The 25,074-nt window shown below is 30.2% G+C and overlaps 1 protein-coding gene across 2 annotated transcripts; it reads right to left on the bottom strand.

The window, feature by feature from the left end:
* Window positions 1-1,003: 1,003 nt before the first annotated feature.
* On the bottom strand, window positions 1,004-21,569 carry olf186-M (Ki-ras-induced actin-interacting protein-IP3R-interacting domain olf186-M). 2 transcript variants are annotated; one of them, XM_088275620.1, is made up of 6 exons: window positions 21,441-21,564; window positions 19,778-20,274; window positions 18,730-18,885; window positions 17,186-17,279; window positions 15,361-15,454; window positions 1,004-10,905 (listed from the first exon to the last, which is right to left on the bottom strand). In XM_088275620.1, the coding sequence occupies exons 2-6, from the start codon at window positions 20,198-20,200 to the stop codon at window positions 10,869-10,871; spliced, it is 804 nt and encodes a 267-aa protein (XP_088131746.1). In that variant the 5' UTR covers window positions 20,201-20,274; window positions 21,441-21,564; the 3' UTR covers window positions 1,004-10,868. The 2 variants fall into 2 exon arrangements, with proteins under 2 accessions (XP_088131746.1, XP_088131749.1); XM_088275623.1 differs by lacking the exon at window positions 15,361-15,454 and having other exon boundaries at window positions 21,441-21,569.
* Window positions 21,570-25,074: the final 3,505 nt, after the last annotated feature.

The raw sequence follows: 25,074 nt of genomic DNA, 5'->3' as shown, positions 1-25,074 counted from the left end.
TTCGCTGACTAATTGTATTGTTAATATTTAATTGAGAATACTGCATATAAACAAAGTGAGATAAGATTAGTTGAATAATCAATATAGCGTATTTTACAAACTTTTTACTATGTATGACGTATTGTAAATGAATATATTTACTATGTATGATATACATATTGTAAATTTACAATATTTGTAAAATTACATTTTTATTATTATTCGTACCCCTATCTGCGAATGGCACATAATTCACCACATCGAATTAATGCAATGTTAACACGATCCTTAATATGTGAGGGTTGCGCTCCAGATTATAAAAAGTTAATCTTAAAAAAACTCATTCTTCTTCTTTAAGTTATTAACACAATTAATTTGATAATTCAAATGATGGGTTTTTTAATACTAGTATCTATTCAATGATCTTCGATTCTGGTTAATCTAATTTTCTGGATCTAATTTCGTAAATAAGAGTATAAACTTTACCATAAGGTAAAAATTTGTGTTTTTGAAAATACTACACTCTTAGAAAACCATATTCTTCTTCATCTTTGATGAAATGTCAAAAAAAATTAAAATAATAATAACACTCTTAGAACATGATAAGTTTGCGGTGAATTTTATGTTCTACAAAATGGATTGATGGATATAAGCCGGAATAAAAATTATTAGTATTTTTTCATATTTACATCATGATTAATATGCAGTCAAACTTTAGGAGCTGGTCTAATAATTAAAAAATATAAATAAAAACAGCTTGTGTCCTTTGTTTATTGTTTTTATTATTTTATTTCAAAATGTTATAAGTGAAAGGTGGTTGTGAATCATCATTTCCTTACGATTTCGCACAGGGGTGTATGTGGGGCTTTGTTTTTATTTTATTATTATTTACCACCCCTGAGATTGTGTTCAGAGACATTACTCCTGAGGGAAAGTTTGTGGTACTGGGTCATTGATGTGACTATTGAGTCCCTATATACAAACCTCCAAACTTTTAACAGGGGAATGTATAATAATTAAACAATTTTTATTTACTCATTTTATTTGAATTGGAATGTCAGATCACAGGACTATGGTACAGAAACGGGTATTAGAATTACAAAATACTCATATAAAACGTAACAATTCAGGATTATTTACAAATCACAAACTGAGCAAGCATTAATAAAGGAACTGTAAATAATTTTAACATGTTTAAATTAATTATTGACTACAAAAATATTTTATTCTACAAAACCAGTAACAAATACAATATTTTACTAATTGAAATACATATATATACACACGATACAAACATGTCAACATATAAAATAAGTAAGCGACAAACAACTCTGGTTTTTAAGTAAAACAGTGTACCCATTGCATAACTTAGCATTGATTTCAGATTACAACATATTGTTAGTAATGTATTGACCTAGGTAAATGGCATTGAGTGTAATAGAAATAATATACTTTTCAAATAGAAAATGGATTGAGTTTTATTTATATTAAATATACTATTATGTTCAAATCATGTTAATTAATTATGGGCAAATGGTATAATGCCCCGTTAATATAATAAGCAGGGTGTTTTGTATTTTTAATGGAAAAAAATGATTTAAAGTCGCAAACATGAACATTATTTATGGAAGTATCTCACAATTCATCTGTTTAGTTGGTCCCAAATTTTGTTGGTTTTGGGATGATTTTTTTAATAATCCATATATTCATAAAAAATTCATTCTAATTAAAATAGTTCTGGACTAAAATAAATAAAACAATATATATAGATTGCACGTACTTATAAAATTATAAAACCAATTAGATATGTAAAAAAAATATTCCGCTGATTATTATGTAAGAATTTTTTCTTTCAATAAATTTACTTTAACAAATGATTTAAATACTAAGTAGAGATTTGTGGTATGCCTATAAGTTGGCCCTTAGGGAATGTAAAACTAAAATATAAAATGGCACATTCAACAAGGTACAATATGAATATCTAATTATAAATACGGTATACTAACTGTATAACAAACTTCATGTAGATTTATACAGCTGCGATAAACATGACTCACACAAATGCAGATAAAATATTATATACACAAAACTGAAAAATGCCACACAGAAACATTTATTATCAATGAAATGAATACCTGAATTAAAATAAAAACGCATTGGATACAATAAATTGTCAAAAGTTTTAAACAAATATTTAATTTATTTCAATCTTTAAAGATCACAGTAGCCTAATAAAGGGCAGGCTTATGATGTAAATTATGTTTGAATAACTAATAAAAATAATATGACTGTAATCATTATAAGAATTATCTTTATCAAAGTCATTGAAACTAGATGCATAATTATAGCAAGGTCAAATAAAATCAAAGACAACCTTATATTTGAAAAAAATAAATATTTATAATGATATTACATTAAAAGGCAATTCTGGATAGTAATTTCATATATAACATGAACACCTCACTTGTAATGATGTATTTATAAAATTGACAAAATATATATTAAAGAAATTAGACAACAGTACATTAAATTACTACTACTAAAAACCTGTCATTTTCATCTGTAGCGTGAAGAATTTTGACAGCATAAGTGATGCCTTTTAAACAGTATGTAGTGCGTTAATGAAACTTAATTTACGGTATTCTTTTTTAATTTAAAAAAATATAATTCTATAAATGTATCATTCGTAAGTAAAGAGTTCATAGTTAATGAAATATCTATCCACCAATTTATCCACCTTTGTAGTGTAGTGGTTAGCGCATTCGGTTGCCGTGTCCTGTGTTGAAGGTCCCAGGTTTGATACCCAGGGGGGTAATAAAATAAAATAATGTAATAAAAGTGATTTTTTACTCTACTATTTATTTAATGCAGCCCTGGACTAGTACCTAAGAAGAGAAAGAAGATAAGATACAGAAGAAGTACGAATGCAAAAAATTTATAGAAATATTTAGTTTTTTCAACCTTTTTATCATAAATTTACCTGCTACAACTCTGAGATATTGTATATCTATGTAATACGTATTATACTATTTTATATAGAGATAAATATAGGACAAAGAGATAGATATTTTGTAGAACTATAATAATTATTACTTTGCTTTTAAACAAAGGTGGTTTTGATTAGGAAGTCTCCAAGTTTAATTTAGAAATTGTATACATCTTAGTAAAATTAAGTTTATATTATATGTAAAATAGATTTTTTTGTAAATAAGTAGAAAGAAAATCTCCACATTGTAAGCACATTTGACTACCATGCCAATTTTCAAGAGGGGCAAAATAAATATCAGTGATTTTTCACTCTAATATTCATTTGATATCGCCTTAGACTGATACTTGAAGCAGAAGACCGCTCATTTTGCATCAAGAAAATACTATATTGATGTGATGCAGTGCCTTATGTGCTATTATATGCGGATAAGGGTTAGAAGAAGAATACTAACCCTTTGGCTACCAAAATCTGATACTTTCGAAAGCGGAAATACCTGATCTGTCGGATGTCATGATTTATAAAAGTATGAGATACATTTTGGGCAGTGTGTTACGGATTCCTTTATTGATACAAAAATAATACATTTATTGCATAACCAAAAAAATAAAAATATTTTTATTTGTTAATTACTCGCACCTCTACACTATTTTTTTCAACACCTGATGTTGTCAATTATGTCGACGAACATGTGCATGGCGTAAAAATGAGGTGGAGATTAAGCGAGCAGCATTTACTTGTTAGTCGATTTTTTTATAAAACTGCATATATTTAGTTAACTACACTCTGAGAAATATTTTCGTCACGCCAAAGATGAAATTTGGAATCAGATTTGTTTCAACAATGGCACAGACTATCTTTAAATCAAACACATTTCGCTTAGAGTGTCAGAAATGAAGACTCTGAGAAGCATAACAGGCAAGAGTCTTCGAGATAGATTGAGAAATGCCAAGATCAGGGAAATATGCGAGATCGAAGATGTCGTTAGGTGGGGAAGGCAACGAAGAAGACAATGGTATGCGCATGTGAGGAGAATGGAACCATCCAGACTCCCCCACATCGCATTGTACGGCCAACCCCATGGTAGACGACTCCCGGGCAGACCACCAAAGAGATGGGCCGATAGCTGGGAATCGACGTCGCAGGAGGCTAATCCCTCTTAAAAACAGGCCGTAAGGCCTATAATAATAAGAAGAAGAAGAAGACATTTTGCTTTTTGATTATTTATGTTTAAATTGAGGTATTTCTAGCATAGTAACCCCAAAAGTCCTGGTATCCAAAAGGTGAGATGAAAAAGAAAATATTTTAGTCTTGATGAAATAGTTGACATAATGATATCTTCATCATTTAGATTAAATAAAACATTGACGTGTCCAGAGAAGCTATTTTGGAAACATTGTTGCCAAGGATATTATAATATTTCAATGTAATAACTAGATTTCTTTATGTACTATGAACAATACAGGAGTTTGAAAGACGGAAGATATCAAAATAATAACAAAGTAAACATGAGCATAAATACATATATCACTAGTTTTATTACTCGACATGCAAACTATTTTATAGCGTACAAGGTGAGTATCTCACTTGAGTCATAAGAAATGCACATTTACTTACATAACGTAATTTTATAGTCATCAATTTTTATTGAATAACATGATCATGTGTGCCCTCATAATCCTATATGATAATTTTTCAATTTATTTGTATAAATTATTAATGAATTTTCAATTTAAATTAAAATACATATTTTTAAAAAATACATCTACATATTATTTTGGAACTTAATTTCATTGAGCATATGAACATTTTCTAGTTGAGTTTGTGTTTCTTTTGATTCTTTTTCTTTTCTTATAATAAATGATGATTTTTTCTTCCTAAAAGCATTTCCCATTTCCTTTCACAACATATAATTTACAAGATAAATACACTTTAATAATTTAAATCACAAAATACATTTTGTTTCATCAGCGAATTCAATAAAGCAATTTTGTAAAAATAAACAGTTACAATCTTAGTGCTCCACACGATAATTTAAACAATTTTACTTAACTAAAGTAACGGCCAAATAGAGGTGTTTATAAATGTGATATATTATATATATCTTTTATATGTTACTGCTTATAAATTTTTTATTAAACTGGAATAAAATATAGGTATATCCTTGAAGCAATTAATTTTGGAACACATTCTTAGAAAAATTATATATATACCTATACTTATTCGCAATAAAATACACATCAATAAAAAATAAATTTCAATTTATACTGGTGTCAATTCTGTTAAAGCATATTTATTTAAGTATATATTTATCATAATTTATGATTAAAACTAATAAGTAAATTTTCATATTTTTTACCAAAGTATGCTAATTGTATTATTTATTGCTATTCTTGAAATATATACAGGAGACACCGAGAAGTAAAATATTTATATTTTAAATTCATTAAAAATTCTATAGAAAAATTCGGAAAATTGGTCAACTAGAAGGGATCTATACTATATTTTTAGAAATAGATATTAATATTTATGTAAATAGATTTACCATAAAATGAAGGAAAAACTTCAATTTACTAATTAAAATGTTAGTTTGGTGATTGTTGAATACCCTGGGAAACTAAGGACATACAGTAGAAGCTTATTATAATGCGATTTGCCTATCCAATGGGGCTTTTGTATTTTTTATGTTCTAACATACTCGGCACGAGAAAGAAATAGCTGTTACTTCACTGAGTATTTTATTTCCTTTTGTCTGGGTGTTTGTGACGTATTTTTCACATCTGCTTTTCCATTCACTACTATTCTACCTGCAGACAAGGCTTTAAAACATAAACTTTGCGGATTAATCCTTCTTTTTTAAATCTAATAATAATTATCTGAGATTTATTATGCTCAGAATTTTACTGTATTGCTAGATTTTCTCAACAGTTTCCATCATTTGTATTTGTAAGGTAGTGGACAACCACCAGAATCGATAGCATTAGCCAAGGTTTAGTTGCAATAAGTAATGAATAATATGACATACCTGTGATCATAATAACCAGATTCCACAGATGTAATAAAAGAAAATGATCATTACTCAACTGGTGTTGATATTTTAGTCAAGGGGATTTACATATAATGTGGGTCAGATCCACCCCTTTTGAATCTACATTATAATACACTTCCTCTGCATTATAAATACATTTATATTTTCTAAATATTTTCATTAAAAGAAGATACCCATTCAAATGATTTACTTGATTGCGAAAATTCCTTAAAAAAAGGGAAACCCTGTTAAATAAGCACGATAGGGAAAAGTCTAAAAGATTTTAAAGTAATACATAAATATAGAAATCTTAAGAGATTTAGTAATTTAGAGGTATCAAAAATATGTAATTAATTTTAGAGCAAGGTTAGAGAATATTAATAGGATATTTAAAATAAGGGCAACAGGTGAAGTCGTTAAAAAAATATTTAAAAAAAAACAATAATTGACTAATAAGTCTATTTTTTTTAAATGTATTCTAGTATTCATTTTAAGACGCATAAAGCATACTAGTACGTCCCTAATTCAATAATTTGATTTTTTGATTACCTATTGTTGCCATATTATAATTTTCAATACTAACTTACGCTAACTGTGATCCAATACATAAGCTTTCGATGGTAATTAATAGATTTTTTTGGTATCAATAGACAGTCAAACAACATATTGAGCTACTGAGCAGTCTAGGTAACTATAGTTTACAGTCAAATTCCAAATCTATGCAGTTAAGATGACAATTTACAAATGGAAAAGTTATAATTACAAGATTGTGTACTGAAATATTAGATGAACACTTCAAGACATAAAATGGATACATTTAAAATTGGTTCATAATGAAGATTGTTATTGATAAAATTTATAAGATATACAGTGGATTCTGGTAAACAGGGATTATTTGAACAGATGTCAGTGGTGTGAAAAATATCTATGTTAAAAATTAGCTGATGTCAACACTTGGTTCAGAGTGATTGATGTTTGAATTCTGCGTACCGCAGCGTCATAAACTATGTGTCAAACGCATATTGGGCTTTATCAAAGCCGTCATAGACTGTGTGCCAATTGTGAGCAAAGAATTAAAAGTTTGATACAAGTAAACTTCAACTTGCTGAGATAACTGGTGTATCTCAGTAAGTTCTCAACAATAAGAAAATCAATCGGATAAAATTGTGGGAAGAACAGTCAGAAAGATAAAAAATGAATGAGGGAGAGCGCAAGATTACTGGTTTTCTATAGTTAGTGAGTGAGGTTTGAGTGTCTCGCTTGCTTTGGTTAATTGGGGCTTAATGGAGCCAATATCTTGGGTCCGGTATGTCCCTATTAAGAGAAATTGTCTGCCAATTTTCTCAGATATCTGTTATTTGAAACAAAGTACAAAGTGTTCATTCATTTATTCATTGGTGTTAATCATTTTCAATAATAAACTGATCATGTTTTTAGCAGCGGCATTTCTCTAGAAAGTGGTGTAATGTACAAATTATAACCCTGAATTATGTAAAATGTATCACAATAATCCTTACACTAAAATTAAACATGAAAGGTTTGATCGAAATTTTAAGAGGAATGTTCAAATGGAATTTAGAGGAATGTCTTAACACACCTATTTTGATCAGATCATATGAAATTTCACCAAAGTTTGGAATAAAGGTAAATAAATGTTTCTTGGTAATGAAGATATAAGTCAAAAGTCATGATATGTAGTCTACACTCAAATTGCAATTAGATTATTTGGTATATGTGAAATTTACAAAGATTGGATTTATGCATCATAAGAATACCAATATTTTAAAATAGTTAAAAATCACATTTCTTAAGTATTCCCAAAAAAGTACATTTTATATTATAAAAATTTCTAGTTAAAAAAAATATTATACAATGGACAAGTTCGATGTGTCAAATAAAATGTAGTAAAGATATGTATAAGGAATAAGAAATTTATCACATTTATACAGTTGGACTAGCCCTTACAAGGCGAAACAGCTAATTGCTATAAAATCGTAAGTGGGATATAAAAAATTTGTAGATTTTTTTTATATAAATTTTTACATAAATAGTTACACTAAAAGGAGAAAAATATTTCCTAAACACAGTAATATTTATTAAAATTAATTGGAAATACAATGGATTTTTTTTATTCATTTGAATATGTGCGACTAATTTGGAAGAAAAATTACAAAATTTCAAAATACTAGATTAAAAACAAGAACATATACATATTATGAGTAATTATATTAATTGCAAACCCCAAAATAATAAATATATACACAATTTGTGCGGCTATCATATTTTACATGCCTAAGTAAAACAATTTCCGTGGCGTTTTTTACTAAAAAAAATCTAAGCTATAATTTGTTGCTTAAAAATATCTTTATTTAGTATTTTAGAATTATGCGCTGAGAGCAGTTTGTCATCTGATTTGCTTTTCTAGGTAATTAAAAATATATAAATAATATTGCGTTTGTCGATGTTTATATTATTTTGTAAAATTTCTAAATATACATAAAATTATTTGATGTAGAATTCAAATGAAAATTCAGATCATTGATTCCACTATGTCTCTATCCAAATTGACATATTTTTTTTAGTTAAGTAGTTTGTATGTAATCAATAACACATAAATGGTTTATATTAAATAAAGAAAGAAATATAATGCAGATTGATTCGATAAAATAATTATTTAACTGTCTTTCAATGATAGATTTGCAACAGAATCGGTAGTCTCCTAGGCAGGAATAGATTGGTATCATTTACAGCTACAATTGACAGCTTGACGGTTGAGAAATTAAGTATAGTGGATTCAAAGGGAAGGAAAAACTTTATTTAACAAAAAGAAGAAAAAAAATTGTACTAAATACAGTTAATTTTTTTTAACTAGCCAAAATTACAATACATGAAGGATACAACAATACATACCTATTCCAATGAGATATCTATCAAGATCAAACATAGAAGCAGGTTAAAAACATATTTTTAAAATTGTAATACATGTGTATGAAGTCAATAATCCATTGCATCTGGCCTTTTTATAATTGATACCCTAAATGGAATTACCCAGATCTAGTATCCTTTTTTTCATTTATTCATCATTTTATAACAAATTCCTGATTGATTGATTGAAAATATGAGAGTAAGTACATTTTCAGTGAGTTAAAATTATAAATATCGATTTCAAAGATGAATTAGTAACTTTTACATACTAATTTTGATTAACACACTAAGGACAGAAAGGTATTTCTACCCGTTCGGTCGATTGATGGACGGGAAGTATATTTCTACCTTCTGCGCCTGGCTAATTTCAAAGAAAAGAAGGCATTGTTTAACGTTTTTATATGAAAATTATGTACCAATATCTTTGTTAAGATCTAAACTATATGTACACAATTATCGAATACCATCACCAGCGGTTCGCAGGCGTAAAAAAAACACCAATCCGAAATTTGTTGAGTAGAGTCATATACGAAAAAATATTGACAATTTGAAATCCATATATAAAAAAACAATGTTTGTCTTTCTTTTATTTTGTTAAAAAAAATTACAAAAATACCATGTTCCATTTTTCTTATCTTACGTCACATTTGAAGATTAAAAGATGACTACACTCCAAATTAATAATGAAAAAAAAAATACCTTAAACTGAAATTGAACATGATTATAAAAAGCTTATGTTACCTACATATTTCAGATAATTTCAAAAGAAGGAATTTGTTCACAGAGATATGATATTAAGACTTCAACAATACAAAATGGGTTTTAAATTCCTTTACGTTAAAGTTTTTACACTCTTTTGGCTAATATATTAATTTGTTCCTTCCCTTCAAATCCAACATCAATATTTACTGTAATTTTAGTTGTGGTGAAAGAATAAGATAAAAAATATCATCTGGTAAACTCACACCATAGGTTCGTACACAATATTAATAACAAATACGACTTTTTTAGCTTTGAAATCAGCTGTCCACTCAGGTTTTGAGACAAGTTTGTTCGCACATACGCATCTACCTTATGGTACAGTCAGATAGACTGTTAATAACACATGTGAAAAAATGCGAGTGAGATGTCTGTTTAACGCAATTTGTTATCCGAGTGGGCATTTGATTTCGACTAGTATAGAATAGTATGTAATGTGAATCATGTGATGTTGCGGAGGAGAATTTTATAAGATTTCAGAAATCAGTTTATTTTAATGCTATTTTAAGAGAAGTTGAATGAGATAAAAATTAAATAACTTCATCCTTATCATTCATCATTTTCTTTGTATTTTTCCGGCTTCGAGTGGTGCATAGGACACCACACTGAATTGATGCCTGAATTGAGTCAACTCGATCGTGATTACATAAAGGCAGGGTGATCAGTCCTGTTCTCAAGATTCATTAATATAAAAGTACAATATATCTGCTGGAAGTAGATGGCGTAAGTGAAGGACATTACTGCTATATGGGAAAGAAAATGGAGAAGAAGTAGTAGGTACTACAGGAGAGGAAGAGGAGAATAGCAGCAATGGCTCGGGTACTTAAACCAGTTTATGTAAGTAAAACACTGGTAATATGTACAAGTCCCTTAAGCGATATTTTATGATGTCACTTAAAACTTTACTTCACCATGACCGGTTTCTAAGTTCTCATTCTTTCATCAGGTCGACGATAGGCTAAATTCAAATATTGACGAATGATAGGGAGAGTGTTATATTACCGTCCTAAAAAGGTAATAACGATTTAAAAATACAAATTAAAATAAATAAATTACTAAAAGTATAAGCCCGGTATTAAGGCTACAGTTTAAAGTAAGATGGCAATTCAGAAGTTATCAATATCACTTTGACGGGGGGGAGGAGAGAGGGGGGAGGGGATGTCTTCCCGGCTGCTGATTCTCTCTATGATCTTAGCCACTATCGAGGAGGATGGTGCATGAGGAGGACCTAGAGACAAATAAAATCAATTAGAAACAACACGAGATGAAAACGATAAACAACAGAAGCAGATTCTGCGCATTCCTTGGACTTCGAGACCTACAACATCTCCCTCTCAAAGGAACTAGCATTTAACATATTTATGAAACTTGTCCTTCTTCAAACCATTATCCGCACCCCAATGGTGCATAGGGCACTGCATCATATAAACGCAGTTTTATCTTGATCGTTAACGCATGAAGGAAAGGTGATCAGCCCTTCGCTTCAGGCACCAGTCCAGGGTAATATTGAATAAATATTAGAGTGAAAAAATCACTTATATTTATTTGACCCCCCCCTGGGAATCGAACCTGGGACCTCCAGAACGGTAGCCGAGCGTGCTGACCATTACACTACGGAGGCAGACACTACTGTACAGGTCATTATTATGATTAAAAATACTAAATATCTAATTAAAATGAGAAAAAATTCCACAAAAGCATATAAAAATTCCACTAAATATCTAATTAAAATGAGAAAAAATTCCACAAAAGCATTTATTATAAAAGGCTATGTAGGGCAGATGTAGTTCATAATAAATTGTATTAACATTTTAATACTTGTATGTACATATTGTTCAATATATTAAATCTAATGAATGCAATATTTATGCTTGTAAGAGACCAGGGTCTATTAACGGTTTATGTCAAATTAATAGGAAAATGTTTTTTTTTTTTTTAATAGAGTAGAGTTAGCTTAATGCGATCACAGATAACTGAGTATAGTGACAATAAGCGATTGATAATGGTTACCAACCGCTTATGGTCTCCATACTCAGTTGGTCCGAAAACCCTGCATATAAATTATGATAAATAATTCACCTACAGTTATTAATTCCGGTGACAATTATACATAAATAATTATATTTTTATTGAAGTTAAATATCCTATATGAAATACCACGGCTATGTGGTATTCAATATAGGATATCGAACATCGAGAAGTATGTATTTCACAAATATGAACATTTTATGCAACTCAAATTAAGAGCAGATGGCGATTGATGAATTTTAAAACGAATTTTAACATTGTTTTAAACAAAAATTGTAATATACATTTTAGGTTAAAAAGTATTTATTAAAATCAGTTATCGTTATCTAACTAACCAGTTCTAAACACACATATAGAGATAACGTTTACAAAAGACAAGCTCATTCATGCAGTTTTAACACGTTGTCGTCGGGACACGGCATTTCCCGTTTTTCGCGGACTGTCGGTCAATTGCGGGACATGGCAAATGCCGTTTTTGTCGACTGTCGGTTATCGGCGGGAAACGGCAATATACGGGTTTGTTATCAGCGTGAAATAAAACGCGTTGAAGGGTAATCTGCTACCTGGGTGCTAGGCGATAGTCTGTTAACGTTATTTGAGATGTCTTGTCCAGATTGGCTAGTGTGTCGCTTGTAAAGGCATCCCCAGAAATCTAGAGTTTTTATGCGATCTCAATCTCAAGTTTAGTTTGAGCCATTTCACGTATTGGACTATTTTTCATACCGCTCGCACTGTTTCGTTTGGTATGTTATTATTTGAATATATTAGCATTGTATAGGGAATGATACCTCGGAGGGGAAGACTATTTTTTATAGTTTACAATGCTTCTAAAATTGTGAAATACGGAATACTTAATTAAAAATTATGATTATAATTTATTTTTGATTATCAAATGTCATATATGATTTCTTTGAAAATTTCAATCGAAAATATTATTTGGTTTAGAAATTGTGTCAATTTTAAGAAAGCGATATATTTTTGCGCTAATCGCGAAAAACACCCGCTATAGGCTAGAGTCTATTGTTCGAAGCGCCCGACTACAATGTGTTAAAATGATATTGAAAATTGCAATGACTACATATTTTCTTTATTTTGTTCCTTTCTGCACCGGTTTTAACTTTGTTGTCAATTGTCTGAAGGCAAAGTGAAAAGTTTTGTAGATTAGTTTCTGAGAGACATATGGAATATACTTCATGAAATACAGATCATGTACGTGATGGACCTCAAGTGAAGGGCATGTAAAAGCAAATGAAGGTAGGAAAAGGGTAATAGCAGCAATGGGTACAAAACTCGGAGTTGCATAATCATACTAGCTTCAGAGTCACTCGGACACTACTAATATGTACAAGTTTCTTGGGAATCACAGCTCTTTTTTTATAAACCCTCATCCGCACCGGATGGTGCATAGGGCACTGCATAATATAAACGCAGTGTTATCTTGATGTTTAACACATGAAGGAAAGGTAATCAGCCCTCCGCTTCAGGTACCATTCCAGGGTAATATTGAATAAATATTAGAGTGAGAAAGTCACTTTTATTTATTTAACCCCACCCTGGGAATCGAACCTGGGACCTCCAGAACGGTAGCCGAGCGTGCTGACCATTACACTACGGAGGCAGACAATACTGTATAGGTCATTATTATGATTAAAAATACATTAAATTAAAATGAACAAAAAAACAACAAAACATTCAATGCATTACAAATGATAACATAAAAAAGTATCAATATGTACAGAATATAAAAACAAATACCACACATCTGTTCACAATTATTATACTAAAACAAATAAATATCATACATAATGCAATTACATAGGGTCAAATAAATTCTCAGAAATAATTTTTATAATGACTCCAATAATTGTAACGAATCCTAATAATGTATATATTATTTGATAACTGTTGATAGAAATCGGAAAGGAAATTCATTTCAGGGGTTTGAACAACACATCGAAAGCAAGCACATAAAATAAAATAAAATAAATTTAAACACTTAAGGCTTCTTATTTTTTACGGAGAATCAATCAACGGACACTAAATATTACAAAAAAAGATCTTCATCTTCAAACCCTTATCCGCACCCCAATGGTGAATAGGGCACTGCATCATATAAACGCAGTGTTATCTTGATCGTTAACACATGAAGGAAAGGTGATCAGCCCTCCGCTTCAAGAAGCGGAGGGCAGGGATAAATATTAAATATTGAATAAATAAGTTTAAAAATCACTTTTATTTATTTGACCCCCCCCTAAGAATCGAACCTTGGACCTCCAGAACGGTATCCGAGCGTGCTGACCATTACACTATGGAGGCGGATAATAAATACATATTTCAAACATCAAGGAACTACGTAAAAATATTACTGTTTATTTTAATATGGGATATGGTCTGGGCACTCACAGGACTTATGACTTGACATAAGTTGGCTTAAGTGATTTTTTTTTTTTTTGCTAAATTCTCAGAAGTTGTATATACATACACCCCCTAACTGCAAGAAAATTTCACAGAGGGGGCGGCGATTAAACTTGCGTGCTCTCAATTATTCAGTAGTATTTCTTTTTGAACATATAAGTTAAGGGCAAACTCGCATTAATAAAACTCAGTTGGCTTTTAGCAACGCATAGAGCCGGTCGTCAAAAAGCAAAAAAAAAACAATTACGTCAAATGTCTCCTGCGTTTAAAGAAAATGAAGTTGCTATTTAACGAATACTTGGCCTTAACAATGTTTAAGGAGCTTTTTATTTAAAAGTAAAACTTTCTTCACAAAAAATCAGTAGCATGAAGAAAGAGAGAGAGAAAACCCTTGTCCGCACCCCAATGGTGGATAGGGCACTGTGTCATATAAACGCTATCCTGTTATCTTGATCGTTTACACATGAAGGAAAGGTGATCAGCCCTCCGCTTCAGGTACCAGACCAGGGTAATATAGAATAAATATTACGGTGAAAAAATCACTTATATTTATTTGACCGCCCCTGTGAATCGAACCCGGGACCTCCAGAACGGTAGCCGAGTGTGCTGACCATTACACTACGGAGGCGGAGCATGAAGAACACATCAATAAAAATGAAATTGACTTATATACAACTTAGGTTAGTTCTGAATTCCGGTGACAATATAGTGTCCAAGTAAAAACAAAAACCAATATATATTTTTTTTAAATATTATTTGAAATGTTAAATTCAATTTACAGACCTAGTAAGAGTAGAAAAATGAGGAAAAAACTATCTACATACTGCGTACATAGTGGAAGGTGAAAATAGCTTAAGCATTACATTTAGCCCTTTGTATGAACCCAATAAAAAAAAATCAGAAATCTTTAGTGCGTTTCTGATAGAATTGATTTTTCTACAAATTTTATTTTATGTTTGCTTTTATTTTTATTAAGACAAAGCAAAAAATAAAAAGATATAAAATATGTAATCAAATTTATACCCAAATATGTGGCAAACGTTAAAATTTCACAAATCCAGATGCACATTAAAGTATATTTTGCATTGAAAATATTGTTTCCGCCATTTTAACTTTCCAGCATAGATGTTAACATCAAAACGAGCAAAATCCGAAAAACAACTAACTAAACAATCAAACAAATGGACAATGCATGACAAAAACATAAATAACAACATAATTTGTATAAATATTTCCTTACTCAACAGTTACAATGGGTAATGCGGGTCCAGAATTAGTCCTGAGGCGTTGATGAGATGACGATTTCATAAACCGACAGACTGGTGTACAATTATCTAGTTAGTGCCAATTTCATTAGTAAATTTCAACATTTAAAACATTTGTCAGTAGAATAAGACTCACAGAATTGCAATTAAAGTACTAAATATTTACTTTTAAGGTCAATATTTATATTTCCAGTAGATGGTTTCACTGAAAATCTATTTCAGTATTAAGGCTGAATATGGGTTTGCTATCTTTTTATAATAACAACAAAACAAACTAATTAATTTTTAGTTTTTTGTACTGAGATCAAGATACGGAAAACTTTTTATTTTTCACGTACATTTCAATTTAACACATTGTTTACGGCAAACATAAAATTGTGCGTTTCAGAAACCTTATGTTGCGGCGGTGTGCACATTTTTGTGCGTTTCGGTTACCTTCAACTTTGTATACGAAAACAAGTTATAACCATATAATTTCTTCCTAATAGGTGTCACTATAATAAAAATATATTATCGAATATTTTCTGTCATCATTCTTTTGATGCTATCTAATATCGCCCATGTCAAATTAGATTTTTTTAAACTAACTTTAACGTAACCAATGTGTTAAAACAAATGTTTTTAGTGTTAAATTGTAATGTTCATGAAATAGTATTCTGACGGACAAATGTTTACGAGTTGTGTTAGTCCAGAAATAAGTGTAAAATTCAATTAATTGGTTAGTAAAATATAAAATAGGTATAAATAGTGGATAAACCTATGAATCTAGGCAAAAATTAATGTTTATTTTTATACAATTCGTAAATAAATCTATGATCACAAATACTTTCAAAGTTGCCTTATTTATTCAAAAATGAATTACAACCTTGGTTTAAAAATTGCATTTTATTAATAAATAAAATTAGGGATAAAACAAGTTTGTTTAAACAAACAAGTACAGTAGAATTTACATACTTCCAAGTTGGTACATTAACAGACCAAAAGTTTATAATATAGAATACATGTATGTAATTTTAGTATGAATTACATTCATATGTATATATGAAGAAAATTCTAAGATATTACGAATCTCACTTTTAAATATTTTTTTGATTTTTTTAATTAACTTTAAAAATATATTTGAATTGAACACTGACAATCAATGTAACAAGATATTTTTTTGCATGCTATAATGTAAAATTCTTTATCTCAGAAAATATCTGTAATTTTTTTAAAGTAATGTTTGTTATTAATCAATGTTTTACTTAGTAAATAACAATATTTCTTAAAATCTACTGTGACACGTGTTTCGATGCATTCTGCATCATTTCCTAACACCATGTTTGAAAATGATCATCATTTGGAATGCATCGAAACACGTGTCTCAGTAGATTTTAAGAAATAGTGGTATTTACCAAGTGAAACATTTATTAAAAATGGATAGATTTTTACCACAAAGTGACTGCCGAATCAATTAATGAAAAAATGTTTGTTATATAGAAGGCGAAATAAATGACGAATATTCTAAAAGTTTGTTCAATTGGGAGAACTGCTAAATTTTAATACGGATGTTTGACTGTATACGACTGAATTATTTTATAGCAACTGCATAAATATCCTGATAGAAAACTGTCTAATTATCATATAAATACATCTTTTGCATAAGGCGGTAGTTATTTTTTTCTTATAAAATCATTAATTTATTGCAAACATATTTTTTTATTTTGACTAATTGCATGTCTCCCAAATAATTATGAATAGTATTGTTAGTTTTGTTAAATGTGATTGATGAGGAAGGAAAATAATCATGAATTATCATACCAGTAAGTCCTTTGTATCCGAAAATACCGCATTCATGCATTTTCATTATTTTCTGTTCCTCTTTTATAAATTGCTCTGTGCTAACACCCTTAACCTGAAAATACAAAATGTTTCTTACATTAAATATTCATTGTTATTTCATCAAAAAAAATTAAATATGAAATTTAAAAAAACTTATATGTACAAGTTTGAAGATCAAAACATGAGTGAAAAATATATATTTTTTGTCTGTGGTAATATCAGTTAAATCAAAGGGAGAATGCTAATTCTACATAAAAAATGAAGCCGAATCAAGAGCACAAAAATTCAAAATATTTTCACTTTATTTGGTTGGTAGTACTTAGCAACTTATTAAATAAAATTTTCACAGTTCTTACCCACTAGAATTCAAAGAGTAGCATAAATCCAAATTCAAATAAAATAATGGTATTGCCAGTTTTTCAAATGATTTAAAGCGGTAATGAAGTTTTTAAAAAATCAAACAGCATATATTTTTACCACAGGTAACACAAGGGATGTTAACAGTGTATAAATTACACAAGCTAGTTTGAGTACAGATATTCCTGTTATTCTTTTCTAAACGTATTATACTTTCTCCATTTCCTTTCCCATATATTTACCAGTAATGTCCTTCACCCTAAATTCCTTGAAATTCATCATCTATATCACCTCAAAAATATTTCACTTCTAAATTCAATAATCTGGGGCATGGGATTGATCACTTTGCATTCATATGATCATTTATCAAATTAGTACTGTAAATTTGATGCGGTGTCCTATGCACCATATTCCGAATAGGGGTCAAAGAAGAAGAAGGTCATGAGTATAATGAAATAACAGGATTAGGTAAATCTGTAATACATGCAACACATGTGATATAATGCAATATGCACTTATGAGAATTCAATAATCAGCACTTATAAAAATAGGAATACTAGAGAAAATGGGATTAAATTATGACAAGTTAGAAAAATATAAAATGAATCAAAGTATTGAAATAAACACTATAATAGATGCAAGTTTTTCCCAGGTTTCGATAGAGAAAGTAATAAAAAATTATATTATAATGCCATTGTTCTTTCTTTCAAACCCTTATCCACACCCCAATGGTGCCTAGGGCACTGCATCATAAACGAAGTGTTATCTTGATCGTTAACACATGAAGGAAAGGTGATCAGCCCTCTGCTTCAGGTACCAGTCCAGGGTAATATTGAATAAATATTAGAGTGAAAATATTACTCAAATTTATTTGACCTCCTCCCCTCCCCCGTTGGAATCAAACCCGGGACCTCCAGAACGGTAGCCGAGCGTTCTGGACGGTAACCTTTACACTACAGAGGGGGACAAACTATACCATGTAGATAATTTTAACTTCACTTCTAGACTTTTATTTTTAACGACTTTGGTATTTTGAAACTGGATGTCCATCAGTATTGTAACGAAGTTAAAGATACCGAAAAGAAGTTTCCTTTGTTAAAATATTGGAATTTCAGAGAAGCATTACAGATTGTATGTTGGTAGGATGGGTTAAGAATAACAGGTACCTTGGACGGCTTAAGAAATCTATCGGGTATTCTTGCAAGTTGCTGTCGCGCCGGGCTCGGACCGAACCCGACCCCTCGCAGAACCGCTTCTGCATCCACTTTCCGGGACTCCAGGAGACTCTCTACACTGGACGCTCTGCTGTTAGCTCCGTCCGACTGAAACACCATTACTAATATACAACTAGGAAGAGCGGTAATCTACTTCTAAAGAACCATAATCTTGCAATTATATCTTCGGCCTAGGTCAGTAAAACCTTTAATTTATGCAAAATAAATATTTGGCGTAGACTGATGGTTGGAAAAAATGAACACAGTGTAAAAATAAAATGGTTTATTTTGTTCATTGATATAAATCATTAAGGTATGGTAAAAATAAGATCTTCGAAATGTATAAAAGGAATTTTATGCACTAAAATATTTTTATGAATTAATAGATTAACATTATTTTTATCATTGTGCATTGGTGCATTCACAAGAATGTGTGAAATTGGCTCGTATTCGGAGTTTTCACTATCGATGCACATCCTCCCATTAGTATACATTCTAATTTCACTATCACTACTTTGAGTTTAACAAACATTTTCATGCGCTTTCAACATCACAATCGGTCGAATTCGACATTGTAAAGACGAAAACAATAGATATTTACAATAAAATATTTCTATTTTTCACTAAAAATTAATTGAATTTTATATTTGTGAATATTATTGACAAATGGGAACTTTAGAAATGCGCAAGTTTCGGCACAACCTCTCAGCTCAAAAGTCAAAATACACTGGCATAATTGTCAGTATATATATTCGTATATATAAAAAAGTCGCTTTTGGAAAAGTACACCAGAGTCGATCTATCGATTCTCAGCACTCTTACAGTTAATTTAATGTTTTGAATTCCTAAATAATGCAAACAAACAAATGGATATCGGTAATTGAAGCCAAATAGTATTACTGCAATATTCCTAAAGAAAACTAGATGTTTTAAACTTAAATTAAATCAACACTAGTTACTCGCATGAAAACATGACATTTTGTAAAAATGATAAGGTTACCTGCTGCGATGAATCCCGGAATAAGGCGTTCCTATGTCTCGGACTATTACCTTCAGAATTGATAGATCTATCCCTCAGTAATGGCGCTTTAGTCCGCTTAGCTAAACTACTGTCCACAGAAGTGGAATACACATCTAACTTCACTTCACTTTCCTCAATCCGCACACTTTTCTCAACTTCACACGAAGTGTTCACCTCAGTCTCATCACTTGGACTTTCCGCACACCCCTCGTTTTTTTTCACAGGCACCGGGGTACTGGTAGTCTGGATATTTATGCTTTTGATGGGGGAAACCAGGCTGTTGACAGTGTCTTCAGTGACGCTGATATCGTCGTGCGACGTGACTCTCTCCACGGGTTGGGGCTTCTGTTCCTGCCTCGGTATAGAGTCTACCCATTGCTGGACCGGACTTTTGCGACGCATATCAATCAATACTCCACCGATCCAATGGCGAAATCGAATCCCCCACAGCGGAGACTTGTTAACTGATGAATTTCCTATAATTAAAACAGCATTATCATGATTAACCAGTGATTCATCACGCTACTGCCAATTGCTACACTAAGTGTTTAAACATACTAGACCAGCTTAAATCAGTTTGTAAACTCCTTCAAGCTGCAACAGTTTGGTAATTGGCAGTTTCAATATAAAATAATAATAGTTTCAATATAATGTTTTGATTTTTATATTGAAACTGAAAAGGAAACAGTACTTAACTCTGGGAGTTTGAAGCGATTGACCTTGACTTCTTTAAGCTGCTAGTTTGTTTCTATACTAAGATATCACATCAGCCTCTAGTTTTAGATTACAAGTCAAAGATATGGTATTTTGAAACTGAGACAATCATAGCAACAATGCGATAGGATGCATTGAGAATTCTATTTCAGCTATGTATAATAAAAAAATACATGAATATAAAAAAATGTACATTGATCATAACATTTAATATTAAAAATATGAAATGATTTCATGCATAAAACGCACATTATACTTGGAATACAATTCAAAATGTTTTACTGTTGTATTTATGTGCCAATAATGAGAATAATTTATATTTTACTTTAATTTATTTAAAATATGGAAAAAAATGCAAACATTATTGATAAATTGAGAAAGATGAGAACATGTAGAGAGCATGAATGGAAAAACATTTACACTACACATATTGTAAGATTTAGAAATAAAATTTACACAATCCAGTAAACATTTGAAAGTGGACGCAGGCAAGAGAAATTGACATGCCGATTGACATGCAAGTATGAAAATATGGATGGATATATGTGAATTGAGCTGTCTGAATTCAAAAACAAATAAACGTAGGCTTTCAAACACTGCAGAGAAGCGGTGTTATGGTATGTTATTACTTTTAAGTATCACAGTTTTAAAGGAACTTTAGATTGGAAAAACAAGGTTAAACAAGTACACAGATTGTTAGAATCAGTAAAGGGGATTGAAACATCAATTCCGTTAGTATCAAAATGCCATTTCTTGACTTGCAGTTTTCTAAAATGGCAATTTACAACAACTATTATTACAATGTAGTGATAATTTGCAAACCTGATCTGGAATCCATCCTCGAAACACAAAAGCAGCATGCAATAAACGAACATGTAAAAAACAAATATCGAATACAGACAATAAGAACAAACGATATATCGCTTACCTAAATAGATTTCGATTGGTTTATTAGTGTAAAAACGTCAATTGCACAATTAATAACATATTTATTAGACGTGACAGCTAGCAGTCAGCTGAAAACTTCTCGGGCGATATCCAACAGGTCGGTGTGTGTGTGGTATATGTACACGTTGAGGACACGCACCAACACTAACAAATTTGACATTTATTGTATTATGCTGCGTCCACACAATTATTAAAATTTCAGTTAAGTTTAACTTTGACCCTATGATTTTTTGTGATGTTTTTTTTAATTCAGAAATAAAGAATTACGTTTTACAATTATTCGGTTGATGTTGTTGTATTCATTTACCGTTTCATCAATATAACATCTTGTCCATAATCATCAAATTCGGCATTCCTGTTTAGTAGGAACACTACAAAAAAATGGAACCTTCGCAAATCGTACGTAAATATGATTGTAGTACTACAACTGTAGTGTTACCATGATTTATTAAATAAAAATAGGAGGCCATCGAACAACGAAGCGTCGGCGGGTTTTTTTTTTAATCGACGTCAACAGCCAAATGACCTTAAAAAAGGTTGCTCGGAAATGCGGCTTTCAACCTTACTTTTTACTCCAAATTTCCTAGCGATTTTTTTTTTCATTCATTTGACATTTTTTTCTCCTATATCGGGACTGGAGTGGAATTATTATTTACGTATTCATAATTTTAGTATTTCCTATTTTGTACACTGTTCATTTTATCAAATAAATTACCAATGTTAGTAAAAAAATAAAACAATTACTAAAATGGTATGAAGATACCTTCATATTTTGGAAAAGTAGAGTGAATATGTATGCTGTTTAAAATAAGGACATTAAGAGAAATTTGTGAAAATAATGCATTATTTATTTTCCTTATAAACACGTCACATCTCAAAGCAAAAAATATTATGTAAAATTTTATGTCGTTTCAACTTTTATGCGAATAATATCAATAAAAATATAAATCAATATTAACAGGTACACCGTTTTGCACTAAAACGACCGGCGCCAAAAGGACCTGACGTCAAAAAGGCTTCGCGCCATAACGGCGTCAAAACGGAGTTTCCAAATCATTCTATACCCAGTGGATGAGCTCAGGGTGGAGTACATTACTGCTTAAATGTGAAAGGAAATGGAGGAGGGATAGTAGGTACTATAGGAGAGGAAAAGGAGAACAGCAGCAATGGCTCAGGCATTCGGAGTTGCAATAGGTCTAGCCATGGGTAAAGTGACGAAAATCTTGAATCGACCAAAGGAAGAAAAAAAACACAAGAGAAAATTAGTAAAATATTTAATAGGTAGGTACTTATTAGTTTTGATTAAGTACCTAGGTATTTTTTCCTTTTTAATAAGTACCTAGGTATGAAATATTGTTGAACATGACGGATTGCAAATGGTTATCGGTTTTTCGCTCGTGGATGTCGAGCGGCGGTAATTTACTAGAAAATACCATAATTTTACTTGATTAGGATAGGATATAGCGGTAAGAACCGGTATAAAAAATGGTAACCGAGCTTATAATATATATATGTACTCGATATAATATTTTTATTAAAAATGCATGCATTATTATATGATAAAATAATATTATATTTACATACATATATTCGTACATATGTACACCGTATTTCAGGCTTATACCGGATAATTTTAATTGACAAAAATCTGAGTAAATTCATATGAAAAAATGCAAAGTTTATTATTGAAAATTGCGTTTAAAAATCGTATTTTTTCATATTCATTTTCAATGGAAAGTAAACTTGGATACCTTTTTTTAAAAAATAATTCATTATGGTTCTGAAACACGGTCTTTTTAAAAAAAAGATAAATAAAGAATTTTTAAAAAATCGTGTATTATTTGTAACTACTTTATTTACGACAAAATAAACTTTTGACAAAATAATGCTTTGTTTTGGCAAGTTAGAAAAATAAATTTGTAATTTTAAGTTATAATTTTATTACGTGCAATGAACCCGTTATACAAACAACTTATTATTTATGATCCTAATTCATATTATTATTATTCCTATTGTATTAATTTATTTACCTACCAATTCGATAGCACACCTTTTCTTGATCATTTTTCTAATTTTACCTTTAATTTAAGTAACTTGAAAAACACATAATGTTTAACACTCATATTAATTACGTGTTGGTAGGAAAAATTTTATTGACATTCCGTTCCGTTTATTCGTACACTTCACGTCGCTCAGTAGAAATTTCTCGAACAAAAAACTGGCGAATTTATTAGTAAAGTAAGGAAAAAAGTTACACCAAAAGTTGATTTATTTTCTTGTATTTCGTGGCTACAACAAAGCCGTGCAATGCCTTCTAAAAACTGAACCAAGTTTATGGCAGCTGAATTAAATTATTCTACTTTTGAAATTAAATAACAAAGTATCAGTATTCTCTAAAATTATTCGTATTTACCTAGATGTTCGTACTACGTAATGAACACTTGGCTGGAAAATGTTTGCTCGATAATGAATTTTATGGATTGATAGAGTTAATTTTAGAAATATATCTTCGATCAATGAGTATTGATGACGATTAAATATTTCTCTCTGATAAATATTTCATTAAATTATTAATATTAAATAATGTTTTTAACGAATCAGTCCATTGATTCAATGCGGAAGAAAGCGTTTTAACTACGAAGTAAAGATAAATTAAACTTTACTTCTGCACTGTTATTTCTATTGATTTTAGCATTTTAAAGCCAGTTCTCGATCAATATTAATTAATGTTTATCATTTACCAAATAGAAGCAATATTAAAAGATGTCGACATCATGTTATTAAAAGGATATCTTTTCACTATAATTCCAGCCCAAGGTTGTGATTTTATACTTGTTATTGTTTTCCTAAACCGGTTGTCAGAAAGTTACGTTTACCGAAAAATAAATTGATAAATATTTGTTTATTAACGAATAAAAGTAATGTCAAAGTTAACTACACTACGTTGTTAAAACATTTACTTCCATATGGAATCCCAGCCCTTGTTAACTATTAACGTATTAATTTGTTCACTACATCGTGTAGATAACTTTAACTTTTATTTCCAACGACTTTGTTATTTTGAAACCGTGTGTCGATCCGTATTGTAACTAAGTCAAAGATACCGAAAAAAGTTTCCTTTGTTAGGATATTGAAATTTCAGATAAGCATCGCAGATTGTATGTTGGTACACGATAAAAAATAGTTATATTCTTACTGGAACGTGGAACTAGTGGGTTGACACATTCGGAATTACAACATAACAATGTGTGCCTTTTAGGAGGTAACATGCCATTTTCTGTTAATTTATTGAACGATAAGACGTGCTTAATTAGTATTTTTCACCCCGCTAAAACTATATTACAAGGCAGAGTCGAAATAGACCAATTAACATAAAACGAAAACTCAGCATCACAATCTCCACATATATATATATATATATATATATATATATATATATATATATATATATATATATATATATATATATATATATATATATATATATATATATATATATATATATATATATATATATATATATATACATATATATAGTTATTCAACAATATTTGCATCTGCAGATTGACTTATAGTACCAGACTGAATATGTGAATGAATATGGATTAAAACGT

This window comes from Brachycentrus maculatus, unplaced genomic scaffold, assembly GCF_059751285.1.
Source record: "Brachycentrus maculatus isolate JH-2025_06_01 unplaced genomic scaffold, ASM5975128v1 h1tg000918l, whole genome shotgun sequence".
Taxonomy (NCBI): Eukaryota; Metazoa; Arthropoda; class Insecta; order Trichoptera; family Brachycentridae; genus Brachycentrus; species Brachycentrus maculatus.
Note: the sequence above shows the minus strand (reverse complement) of the source record. Positions and strands in the feature narration are given on the sequence as shown.

What these genes read in the sequence shown, in the direction of transcription:
- olf186-M (XM_088275620.1), bottom strand. Translation starts at nt 20,200, where the DNA reads ATGCGTCGCAAAAGTCCGGTCCAGCAATGGGTAGACTCTATACCGAGG. An exon ending in TCCGGGATTCATCGCAGCAG is followed by an intron (nt 18,886 to 19,777) that starts GTAACCTTATCA and finishes ATGGTGTTTCAG; the next exon opens with TCGGACGGAGCTAACAGCAG. An exon ending in TTACCCATTGTAACTGTTGA is followed by an intron (nt 10,906 to 15,360) that starts GTAAGGAAATAT and finishes ATTTGTCTCTAG; the next exon opens with GTCCTCCTCATGCACCATCC.